This window comes from Zingiber officinale, chromosome 5A (assembly GCF_018446385.1).
Source record: "Zingiber officinale cultivar Zhangliang chromosome 5A, Zo_v1.1, whole genome shotgun sequence".
NCBI classification, from domain to species: domain Eukaryota; kingdom Viridiplantae; phylum Streptophyta; class Magnoliopsida; order Zingiberales; family Zingiberaceae; genus Zingiber; species Zingiber officinale.
Window position 1 is genome coordinate 108,442,932 of NC_055994.1, and position 12,964 is coordinate 108,455,895.

Here is a 12,964-nt window from a genome sequence, read left to right on the forward strand (position 1 = left end):
ACAACAAGGGTAAAGCTCTCAACACATAGATCTAGGAGTAGATCTAAAGTTTTTGAAACTCGTATTTGTATTTCGTTCGATTTTCCTTGCACGGATCTACGGCTTTGGGTGATTCGGGGTTTCCGCGACGCGAAAAGCGGTTTTCGTGGCCCGAAAAAACCCAACACTAAGTTCCTGCACACTCAGACATAGGGGTCAGACAAAACGCAGGACCTAACCAACTTAGTTGATCACATCAAAACTACCACGGGGTCCAACAATCTCTCCCTTTTTGATGTGCATCAACCCAAGTTCAAGTTAAGGTAAAACAGACACAAAAAGGAATTTTAAAGAAAAATTACTAAACTAACATCTTTAAGCATAATTTTGCAATAAATAAAATTGCAACACTATATAGAAAAAATATTAAAAATTTAAACTTCCTAACTCCCCCTAAACTTGTACTTTTCTTTATTCTCCCCCTTTGATCATAGCAAAAACGGGGGCAAATAAGTTACAGAAGTTGAATTAGGATTAACTAAAAAAATTTCTAAGTATTAAAAAAAAATTTCTAAGTTAAGATGAATTTTTCAGAATTTGCAAAGGAAAAATTTTTTTCAAGAAACAATTTTTCTAGGAAAAAAATTTAAATAGTTCCTAAGGATATGTTTAAAAACTTTTTAAAGCATTGTTTAATTCTAATATTAATGCTTTTATCAGAAGGTTAATTAAACATTTTTATTTCAATATTTCGACTTCCAGGTCGTGGCGAGGCACTAGGCCTTCTTAGTTATTGGAGCAACAACCACTTCCTTAGACAAACCTTCCATAAAGAAACTCAAAGTTTAATTTTCTCACTGTAAGCTTTTTAATTTTAAAAAAAAATTAATCAAGTACAGATTTTGGAACCCAGTAAAGGTTCCTTCCTACGGGATTCTTTAAAAACATAGGGGGTATATAACTTTTAGGAATTTTCCTAAGTTGACCCTGATGTTGTTTAATGTACCAATTCAATTTTTCATAAATTCTAACTTTTGATTTTGGAAATCTATTTAAGCATGCATCAGTTTTCAATTTTTCAATTTCTAATTTTAATTTATCATTCTCTGATTTTAGATGATCATACATTTCTAACGGGCATGCTCTTACTAGGTTCAATTTTAGTTCAACATTCTCTTTTTCTAAATGATCTAACTCTCTAGAAAGAGACTTGATAAATTTAAAAGATTGAGTTGGGGTTAGATTGCGTACCTTACTTATCTGTTCTGGTGACGCTCCCCCTTCATTGTTGCTTTCTTCTTCTGATGTTCCTCCCCCTTCATCAATGCTCATTTCTGAGGTAGATGTTTCTTCTAGCTGATGGTTGGCCATCGGTGCTAATCCCGAGAATTCTTCGACTTCTGACTCGGAGGATGAAGAGTCGTCCCATGTCGCTTTCAAATTTTTGTGCTTGGAGGAATCTGATTTCTTGTACTTGGTCTTTGTTTTCTCCTTTTGCTTGCTCTTCAATTTGGGGCAGTCATCCTTGATGTGCCCCTCTTCGTTGCAGTTGTAGCAACGAATTGTCCTTTTCTTTCGTTGATGCATCTGCGATCTAAACTTATTAGTATTAAAAAATTTATTGAAGCGTCTTATCAGAAGTGCCGCTTCTGATTCGTCGACCGAGGCTTCAGAGTCAGAACTGTTCATTTTTGCCTTTAAGGCAATGTGCTGATTGGTCTTCTCTACTCCATTGGGATCTGAAACTCGAGATTCGTGAAGTTCAAAAGTGAATAATAATTGTTCTAAAGTACTTACCTCGAGGTCCTTAGAGATGTAGTATGCATCTACTAAGGAGACCACTCTGGAGTTCTGGGGAAGACATTGAGCGCATACCGGATAGAGTCCCGGTTCGTTACCTCTTCTCCAAGATTAGTTAGTTGCGTGATCAGCTCTTTGATCCTTGCTTAGAGTTGCGCTACCTTCTCACCTTGGTTCATCCGGAGGTTCGTCAACTGGTTCCGGAGGATGTCGCGCCTTGCTAGCTTCGCTTCGGAGGTACCTTCATGGAGCTCCAGGAATTTCTCCCAGAGATCTTTATCGGAGTTGTAACTTCTGATCCGATTTACTTCCTGAGGTGGCAGTACACTGAGTAGATGGAACTCAGTCTTTCCGTTGGCGACGAAGTCGGCTTGCTCCCTCTTGCTCCATGTGTTTTCTTCTTTATCTTTCGGCGCTGCAAAACCATATTTCATAGTAATTAAAATATCAAAGTCTGTTTTAAAGAATACCTCCATTTTTCACTTCCATGTAGCGAAATCTCCGTCGAACTTCGGGGGATGGATGTTCGCGCCGGCCATTGTTCAGATCTTTGTGCTTCAGATGGCGGTTAGTCCCTCTGAGGCTGTTGGGCTCTGATACCACTTGTAGGTGCAGCGGAGACCGGCAAGAGGGGGGTGAATTGCTTGCAAATAAAAATTATACCCTCCTCAAAGCTTTCCAACTCTTAAAATAAAGCAACAATATAAAATCAACTACAGAAATAAAAAGAGACAGAAATTAACCTGGTTACAACCAAGTGGGTTGTTAATCCAGGGCAGTAAGAAAAGCGCAGTAAGAAAAACTCCTTCTCAGAAGGCGGGGAAGCCTTTTACACTTTGACAGCACAGTAGTTGCTTAAACAGAGATTACTAGAGTTGCTACTTCGTTCGTATTCGTTGTAGTGTACAGCTGCTCGAGACCCTCTTTATATAGGGGTTCTAGAGCTTATCGGATGACCTGATCTTCGGGATCAGGTTTTGACTCGAGAGGGATCGGTCGACCGATCCCCAGGTTTGGTCGACCGAACCTGCTGTACCTGCCCAGTCTTATGTCCAGGTGCAGTCTCTGTGGATCGAGCTTAGGTTCAGTCGACTGATTATTTTGTTCGGTCGACCGATCGGCCAACGGTCTCCAGCTGATTTGGCCCGATCAAATTGATCGACTTGGTCTCTGGATAAACTTGGGTTCAGTCGACCGATCAGTAGGTTCGGTCGACCGATCAGCTCCACCAACGCTCAGCTTCTGACGTGGCATTCGACGTGTCGGCTGCGGTTGGCTTTGGTTAATGAAGGGTTCGGTCGACCGATCAATAGGTTCGGTCGACCGAACCGTTGACAAGTCAACTCCAGTTGACTTGCTCCAGTTCGGCTCCTTGGGTGATTGCGGCCCACTAGAATAGGGCTCACCCAACCCAATTCCCGGCCTTCTCCTCGAGCAGGCTTCCGTCCGGCTTCTCGTCCCTCGAACGCCGTGCACATTCTTCTCGCTCCACCGGAGTACTCTTCCGCAGCTCTCTCGTCCTTCAGACGTACCGAGCCCGTCGGTTCCCTTCCCGTGTCGTCCTTCTCGCTAGCTGCGTCTTCCGCTCGACTTCCTGTGCTCCTAAGTTCCTGCACACTCAGACACAGGGGCCAGACAAAATACAGGACCTAACCAAGTTAGTTGATCACATCAAAACTACCACGGAGTCCAACATATTATAGGAGATTTCTCCGCCTTCAAAAATATCTGAGAAGGAAAAAAGCTAGAGAGCTTTTAGTGATTCACCGACAAATAATAGGTTACGAAGTAGGAATAAGAATTTAGAACTATGGTCGGAGGTCATCCACTAGTATAAAGTGAGCCTTATATTTTTTAGCCTTTTTAAGTGACTCACATAGCCGAGCTATGTATTTCTTAGTTAAGTGCAAATTTGAAAAGGTCTGACTCTACATTCTTTAGCCTTATGAATATTACATACAACTCATTGCAACATTCTTGAGCCTCATGAATATTACACTCTAAACTCATTGCAATTCTTTATATATTAAGGTGGTTTTAAAGATTGCCTTAGTTCTCCCTAACTCATCAACTCTAGATCTTGCTACTTGCAGCGTGCAGAGAAGCTGCACATTAATGGAGTGGATGATGAGTCCACTTACACCAAAACAGTGACCCACTAGGTTATTGAATTGGTTGGGCAGGTTGATAAATGCCTGTGGATGGATCAGCCTGCAGGTTTCAAACATTAACTTTTTTTTTCCCCTTTTCTTTACATCTTTGTTTGCTGAATATGACTAAGTTTTTTCCTTAAAGAACTGACCAGTGCCCACATCCATACACTCGATCATGGCTGCCTGCCTGTTGACGATGGCCATTTGGTATGCCAAACAGTGATGCCTAAGACAAATAATTAAAGATCGATGTTCATAATTAAAAGTAAATTATTATACAAGCAACTGCAGCTCAGGAGGGACAGAGAGGGAAGGTGGGCAGGAGGAGGGAGTAGTGGATTGAACCTTCCATGGCCAAGGAAAGGCCTTACAAGATCAAGAACAATGGAGCCATTGATGAACACGAACAAATTAACATGGAGGCCCAAGAAGAGAGTGTAAGAAAAGCTCAGCTAGGATAGCACCGACTGAAAACTAATCAATAGGAAAGCACTTAGGCCTAAGAACAAGCATCGATCCTTTACCGGTGGCTTCAGCTTCTTGCCATGGTGGCTCCAGATGGAACTCTGCATTTCCATCCGTCCATGCTCCAACTTGAGACCTGAATTACACAGAAGGCCTGGAACATATATAAATGAATGCAGACGGGGAAGAAAAAGAAAAAGGAAAACAGAGACTTTAAACAGAAGCAAATTAAACAGGCATAGTCATGTAAATGGAGAGATGAGATGTGAGCTACAAACCTCAGCTAAGCGATTGAACATTAATTTGGTGGTACGAATTATTCAAGTGTTGCTCGAGAAAGTGAGAAGGAGATGTGACACAAACTGCAGAGAATTAAGAGAGCCTTTGTGGCTAGAGTTTAGCATGAATGCGAGAGCTAGAGATAGGTAGTTTAGTCTGTCCAGGTTGCCGTGGTATAGTCTAACTAAACATGAGGAGTGAAAAGCAAATCTATATTATAAAATGCCCTCGGAGTTACGGTGCGATAGTAAGAAATGAGACGATTTCTTAGATAATTGTGATAAATGATGAATACGTTCGTTCTTAATGCCGCTGTCAACTCGTCCCAAGGTCAACACGGAGGAAGTAAATCACGGGCGACTACTAGCTTTTGGAATAGTGGCTAGCACATAAGAGAGACATTTATCTCGGTTTTGTCGAAATTCGAACCCCAAATCTCATTATGATAATACCTCATGCGCTAGCCACTAGACTCATTCAAGGGGAAAAATTTCTTAGATAATGAAGGTTTATAACGCTGTCCGTTTTGATTCATTTATGTTTTCCAATGAAAAATTTATGTGAAACCGGGCTAATCAACTATATTAAAAATAAAAATCTATGTTATAAAACAAATAGTAGCCCAATAGAGCAAATGCCCATTTCAGTCGGCCCAGATAGAAGCCCAGTAGAGCAAATCTATATAAAGCAAATAGCCGATTATTCTCATGGGTTACGGATTAATGGCCACGGCAAGCCTCTCCGAAGCCACCACGCTCATCAAGCGCCTCTGCCGTCAATGTTCCTTCGCGTTAGCCCGCCGTGTGTTCGACGAGATGCCCGAACGGGACGTCGTCGCATGGACCTCCATAATCTCCGGCTACGCTTCCAACGGACTCCCGCGCGACGCTTTCTCCACCTTCTGCTGCATGGTATCTTCCGGCGTTCTCCCCAACCGCTACACGGTATCCAGCGTGCTGACGGCGTGCCGGGGGCTCCAGTCACCGTACGCCGGCGCGGCCGTGCATGGGATCGCCGTGCGACGCGGCATCAGCGACGGGTCGTACGTGGAGAACGCGCTCCTTGACCTGTACTCGTCTTGTGGATACATCGCCGATGCTGAGTTGGTGTTCGAAGAAATGACTGACCGGACGGTCGTCTCTTGGACAAGCATGATCACTTGCTACGCCCGCTCAGGCAATGCACGCAACGGAATCCTTTTGTTTAAACGAATGATTCATGTCTGTCAATCTCTCTTTCCACGTAAGGAGTTATATATACTAACTGAGACGTTGACATGGTCTAATGCCCGTTGCTTCCTTTCTTAATTCAGGAAATCCCCGAGTCGAATGCGTTTCCTTTCTCGATCACAATCCACGCGAGCGGTTCAATTGGTTGTATAAAACTTGGTCGTCAACTCCACGCATTAGTAGTGAAAGCAGGTCACGATTCAAGTCTTCCGGTTGCTAATTCCTTGCTTGACATGTATTCTAGGTGTTTGATTCTATCAGAAGCATGTCAGTTCTTTGGTGAAATGCCCCAGAAGGACCTAATTAGTTGGAACGCCATGATCGCAAACCTTGAGCGATCAAACTCCCATGAAGCTTTACTGCTATTTCTTGAGATGGGATCGCAAGATCTGCAGCCGAATAACTTTACGTTTTGTAGCGTTATGGCAGCTTGTGCTAATCTGGCAATTCTGAGCACCGGGCAACAGGTTCATGCATGCATAATTCGAAGAGGCTACCCAGAGAAACTGCAAGTAGCTAACACGGTAATAGATATGTATGCGAAATGTGGAACTGTGGCTGATTCTAGGAAGGTTTTCGACGAACTGACTACCAAGGATTTGGTAACATGGACATCATTGTTGATTGGATATGGGATGAATAGTTGTGGAAATGAGGCTATCAAACTCTTCGATGAGATGACTAGTTCAGGCTTTCAACCTGATTATGTTTTGTTCTTGGGTATCATTACTGCATGCAGTCATGCTGGGTTAGTAGATCATGGCTTGAGGTACTTCAGTTTGATGAGTTCCGAGTATAATGTTCCACCTACCAAGGAAGTCTATGGTTGTGTTGTTGATCTGCTAGGTCGAGCTGGAAGAGTAACAGAAGCCCACGAGCTGATAAAAACAATGTCTTTTGAACCTGACGAAAAAATTTGGGGAGCTCTTCTTGGAGCATGCCAGATACATAAGAATGCCGAATTAGGAAGATTAGCCGCTCAGAAGATATTGGACATGAAGCCAAATGACACAAAGACTTACATCTCATTATCCAGTATACATGCAGCTGGCAATGCATGGGAAGATTTTGCAGAGGCCAGGAGATCCTTGAGAGAGAAAGGATACAAGAAAGACGTAGGAATTAGTTCAATTGAGGTCGGGAATGAAGTATTTAGCTTTGTTGCTTGTGATAGAAGCAATCCCTATGTTATTTTTGTCTTTGGGGTATTAGAAGAACTGGCTCAGCATATGAACCAAGATAAATTTGAATTAGATTTGATGCTCCATGATTTCACAGACATAAGATGATTCATTTGGTTTCTGATCACCCTCTTGCAAAGTTTCATGAATCAAGCTATATAGACAAGTTCAGAATGAAGATAGTGTTGGTATTCTTCAACGTCATAGTTCTCAAGTATTTATAGAAATGGAAGATCATGTACTTGTATTTGGTTCGTTCTTTCTTACAACACCAGTAATGGAATACTAGTCTTGGTTTCTCAATAATGCTTTTGCAAATGACTTGAACTATTGTCCAACTCTCAAATTTTTGCAGGAGATTTGTTCAAACTATCCTCAGTTTCAATACCCTGTAAGTCTTAATTAGTTATAGAGCTACAACCAGTTGTCTTTCTAAGGTCCGTGTCTTTCATCATTTGTTTACCTTGACAACATTCCAGCATTTTGCAGTAGCATATGCATGGGAGTAGTAGTCATCCACATGAATCCCAAGGAGCAATTCTGACAATTTTTGGTGCCACAAGCAAAATCAGATGCCTACAGCCATGCATCCTTAATCCATCAAACAACACGTCCAGTAACAATATTTCAGATTTCATGTGTGGTTGCTTGCTCAATCACTTAATCTTTTCAGCTCACAGGTAGAGGGCTCAAAGTGTCAATAAAGTTTTATATTTGGTGGAATATCATAAATGTAACAAAGGCATCAGGCTATGCAAATGACAGAATAAAAGACCAATAGTGAGGTTTAATGGGTTTCTTAAAGTCGAAAGCATCTTGAATCATCCCATCAGTGCTAAAACAATGTAGAGCAAAATCTTGATGTGCACATGAGCTTGTTGAATGGGCTAGAGATTTGTGCATGTCTCAAGTTGAAGAGGAAAGAATGATCTAGGGTTGAAGACGACATTACTGGACTTGAAACTAATGAATGTTTTATGGGTTCCATAAAGTATTATGATACTTTGATCAAAGTGTTTGATGTTGGTCTGACAAAGAGGGTGGAACCGATTCTTCTGCTTGACTAATGTTCATATCTTGAACCTATCTGACTAAGAATGACATGGAGGGCTTTTATTATGCAGTATGTCTATCTCTCATATGTTTATGGATAAGGTAGCCAAGCAATTTCTGCCTCAGCCTCTGATAGGTTCATGGATAAGATAGCCAAGTGATTTTCATAATAGCTGTTCCATAACAGCTACTTTTAAAGAGATAAGGATGCAAACTTGTGTGGGGTTGACTTCTTCATCTTTTCAAAGTAATTTCATCCTCTGTTGCAGGCCTCACTGCTTGCCACAGAAGACATTTTGCAGCCTTGATAAGTCGATCAAGAAAAAAGGTTCTTGGCCTTTTGTTTCCCTTTCACTCTTTGGGGCCGGCTCTGTATTGGGTACTCTTCTCGACGGAATTCACTCTAGGGTAAATCTCCAGGTATACCATAATGGAGCAATTGATGTTGGCCCTGTGCATACCAACATATGGGTACACATTTTCTTCCACCGGGTGAATTTTTTTTCTGATAAATTTTTTGGCGCACTGAACATGTTTGATGGAATGTTTCTGCGATTAGGTACCTCCCATGCTTGGAGTGTTCTACTGCGCTGTTGGGTTACTTCAACTAGTTTTGGATGAAAAAATACCCTCAAGATCGAAAGATCAAGCAGGGAGTTTGGAGAAGACTGCAATCTCACTGATGTATGCCATCTGAATATACTATGCAGCTAATATATCTTAGCATCTGCACACAAGCTCATTCAAATTTCTCCTTTTGGGTTATCAGAACACTTGCAGCTTTCATTGAATTGAGTGCTGAAATGTTCAAAGTTGGAGTTCCAGACAACGTAGAAGCCGCCGTTTTGTTCGTGTTGGCAGAGTTCATATGGTTCTTCCTGGATCGCACCTGGCTTGGATTTGCCCTGGCTTGCTTTGTAGGCGCTGCATGCCCCTTGGCTGAGATTCCACTGATCAAGTAAGCTCATTGATCAACCAAAGTTTTGTTTTTCGCCTCATTTATTCTGTTTAGAACTTATTGATCTTCGAAAGTTCTTCAAATTCCAGAGTGTTTCATTTGTGGGATTATCCCAACTCAGATATCCAAATCTTTGATGAGGTGAGAACTGAGAACCCCTCGAAATTACGTTATTATTGCAATAGTGAGACTACAAACTAATTTTATGCTCCACTTTCAGGGATTAATTAGCTGGACGACGACCTGCTATTTTGTTTACACACCATTCTTGATAAACTTGGCACGGTGGCTCAAATCTGTAAGAGCTGATGGTGGCGACAGTGATCCAGTTGCTTGATAAATTCGATAAATTATTAATGCTTCTTTTGTCAGATTAGTGATACTGCTTGGATTGGTTTATATGTTGGGGAAATTGCTAAGATTTCCCGATTGTCGTTTGGAGATTGTTAAATTTACTTTGAAAGTTTCGATGGACTAGACAAGACGATGTTAATTTGGACTCGTGAAAATAATTTAAATGGATTACGTTGAAAATTTATATTTCATTTAAAAACGGATCTAAATAGGTTAAATCATGTATGTGGGTTGATCTACGACGGTCTCGGGATGATTTGTAGATTAAGAAAATAATAATTTAAAATTAAAAATAAAAATTCAAAGTTCATGAGTTAATCTGTTTAATTTATAATATGTAATTCAAATTTAATAATTTAATAATTTTTATTTTTTAAAAATTTTTTGATGGACGCCTAACTCGCAACTCATTTGGATTAGATTGGATTGAGCTTTTTCAGCCCACACCAGGTTGGCGGGGCGGATGAGGGCTTGGGTCCGATCCATGACAGTGCGGACAGTAAGATCGTGGGACTGCTCAAAGTGAATTGTGCTTTTGAAAAAAAAAAATAGATCCGATGGTCTAGTCAAGCACGATTGTGCTGAGCTCAGCCGGCACGATACGTAATGACGCCTCTTTTTGGTTGACTGAAATGGAATGTCTGCCGCCCAAAATCTAGAAGTAATCTTTCCAAATGAGTGTTAGATTTCAAAATAGTCAAAGTCAGAGCAAAAGCCACCTGGTCAACCATAATATATTAATTGTTAATAACTCCGTAAATATTATATTATATTATATTATATTAATTTCAACACAAAGTGACAGAGCTTTTATTCGTTGAGGATTCTGTTAACCTCACTTACACACGCAGCAAGCAAAATATATAGCAATCCCAGAACCAGCGCACATGCTTAATTAGATCCATAGACCATACCAAACTCTGTCTACTATTATATTCAGTCACCGCCGCCATGGCCACGGCCGCCGCCGCCACCTCCTCCGCCGCCGCGGCCGCCGCCTCCACCGCCGCCACCACGGCCACCGCCTCCTCCGCCACCACCACGGCCGCCACCTCCGCCGCCGCCGCCACGGCCTCCGTCTCCGCCGCCCCCACCGCTGCCTCCACCCCCACCTCCGCCGCCTCCACCGCCACCCCCACCGCCGCCACCTCCACCTCCGCCGCCGCCGCCGCCTCCACCTCCTCCAATGCTGACTACGCTATCGGCACCGGCTCCCTCTCCGCCGCTGCTGGCAAGCAAGCGCTCAGTGCTCTCGAGGCGACGAGCTTGGGCGACGCCGAGGATGGCCAACATGGCGATTAGAAGAAGCAGCAGGCCATAGACAAACTTCACGGCGGGAGTAGTACTGCGCCCCATCTCCGCTAGCTAGCTGCTTCAGCTCTGCTCGAGCATATGCGTATCTAACTATTTATAGATGGCCGGCCGGCTCGACTCGAGAAATTAATGCGGGTAGTTGAGGAGCTTGCTGATTGTACTATCTTCATACACGATCAGGATAGCGGAAGAATTGTCCGTGGCCCTAAAATAATCACATGAATATTTCTCGATTAATAAAATGACAGTAATTAATAAGGCGGCACAAAAAGTCACCGCAATTTTGCCCTCAACAAGGATAAAATTAATTTTTTATTCATTCTATATCAATTTCATTTTCATTTTCATTTTTTTTAAAAAATTCAAAAATAATAATAATAATAATAATAATTTTGCTTAAAATGTAGTTTTAATAATGGTTTCTATGAATGAAATTTAATAAAATTTTTAAAGAGATTAATTGGTAAAGAGTTTCATATAGTGGAAAAATTTTAACCTCAAAGAGTTACCTTTGGATCGGTTTTCAATCTTTTATATTGAAATATAATTGAATTTATTTAATTGTTTAGTAATTCAATTTGATAGTTGGAATTGTTAATTTGATGGTCATACTATAAAAAGGAGATTCTTTTCGTATAAAGTACTTGTGGGATGAGAGCAGTGAAGTTAGTAGTGTTTCGACCATTAGAATGATAAAAAATAATGTATCGGTCGATTAGTAACATCTAGTAATTGACTGATGCATTGTAGATGTGAAGGGTTTGTGGTTGAGGAGTTAAATGTGCAAATCTTGAAATAGGATTATTAGTCGTCACTTGTTGGAATCCAACAATCGATTGATGAATTAGAGCCTAAATGGGGGAAGTGTTTAACATAACAATCGATTGTTGAACTAAACCCCAAATCAAAATTTTGCACAGTAACCCTGAAAATCAATTAATGTGATATAACAATTGATTGTTAAACTATTTTCGAGCAAATAGAATGCTCCGAGATCGACCAATCAGTTTGACTAAACGATATTAATCGATTGCTAAGTTCTAGCAATTAATTGGTAGTTCATTCAAGCGAGCATGCAGAATGCTCTCAACATAATTGGTCAGCTTGACTGGTGGCTAGCAGTTGATTGTTAGGTTCTAACGATCGATTGGTAATTCATTTCAAGTAAACAAAATGTCTCCAATGCAATTAGTCAGTTAGAATGGTGGTTAGTGATGGATGATTTCTAATAATCGACTCCTATTCAAAAATCAGGATGATATTAGTTGCTGATCAAAAGTCAATGATCTTTCAATGATCAAGTCGATAGTCAAACCTCTATAGCAATCGATTGTTGGTTGATAACAATTGACAGAAAAAAGTACAAAATCTAGCCCAATGCAAGATTGTTTAAAAAGGGTTTTAGTTGATATTTGGACAATGCTTTTGATTACATGTCTCCTAATCATCTCAATTATTCAAACATCAAATCTCAACATTTTAGTAGTGAAAACAAGAGCTCTTGTACTTAAGATTTTTCCATCTTGTTTCTTCTATTTTCATTGTTCCATTGTAATTACTATAAAACTGTGTAAGAGATTTCTTCATCTTGAACTTGGTCTGAGAAGGAGGAAATTCATTAGTGATGGTAGAACAATAAGTCTAGTCTTGGACGTAGCGTCTCCGAGAGCTGTGAACCAAATAAATGACCTATATTAGCATTGTTTGTGGTTGCTTTTGCATGTCAAAATCTTAGCTATGCAAAATCACTTAGTCGATACAAAACGAAACTATTCACCCTCTAACTCCTTATGTCCTAATATTTATTCCACGAGATAAACAAGTACATATGAACTCTAGGTAAGTCTTTATTTAGTGAATTCATAAGATTTTCCTTTGACTTATATAAATAATATAAATTATTCCATTAGAGACTAATTGTTTAATAATATTATATCTTTAACAAATATGTGGAGACTTGGCATCACACATGTTTGTCTTTGTCCTATTAATAGCTATTTGACTATTATAGTATTATATGTTTAACAAATATGTGGAAACTTGGCATCTTTGTCTTTGTCCTATTAATAGCTATTTGACTATTATAGTGCATTATTAGAGTAAAAATGAAATTGCCATCTTAGCAGTCTCTTCATAATAGTCTCACACTTATATTAAATTAACCATCTAGATATCAACTATGTCAATCTATTAGGCTAT

The 12,964-nt window shown here is 40.5% G+C and overlaps 1 protein-coding gene across 2 annotated transcripts; it reads left to right on the forward strand.

Annotated features, from left to right (window-relative positions):
- The first annotated feature begins 5,387 nt into the window (after nucleotides 1-5,387).
- Nucleotides 5,388-8,751, forward strand: LOC121981365 (putative pentatricopeptide repeat-containing protein At1g56570). 2 transcript variants are annotated; one of them, XM_042533839.1, is made up of 4 exons: nucleotides 5,388-5,896; nucleotides 5,989-7,477; nucleotides 7,576-8,610; nucleotides 8,699-8,751. In XM_042533839.1, exons 1-2 carry the CDS (start codon nucleotides 5,399-5,401, stop codon nucleotides 7,192-7,194), a joined length of 1,704 nt encoding a protein of 567 aa, XP_042389773.1. In that variant the 5' UTR covers nucleotides 5,388-5,398; the 3' UTR covers nucleotides 7,195-7,477; nucleotides 7,576-8,610; nucleotides 8,699-8,751. The 2 variants fall into 2 exon arrangements, with proteins under 2 accessions (XP_042389773.1, XP_042389772.1); XM_042533838.1 differs by having other exon boundaries at nucleotides 5,989-8,610.
- The last annotated feature ends 4,213 nt before the right edge of the window (nucleotides 8,752-12,964 follow it).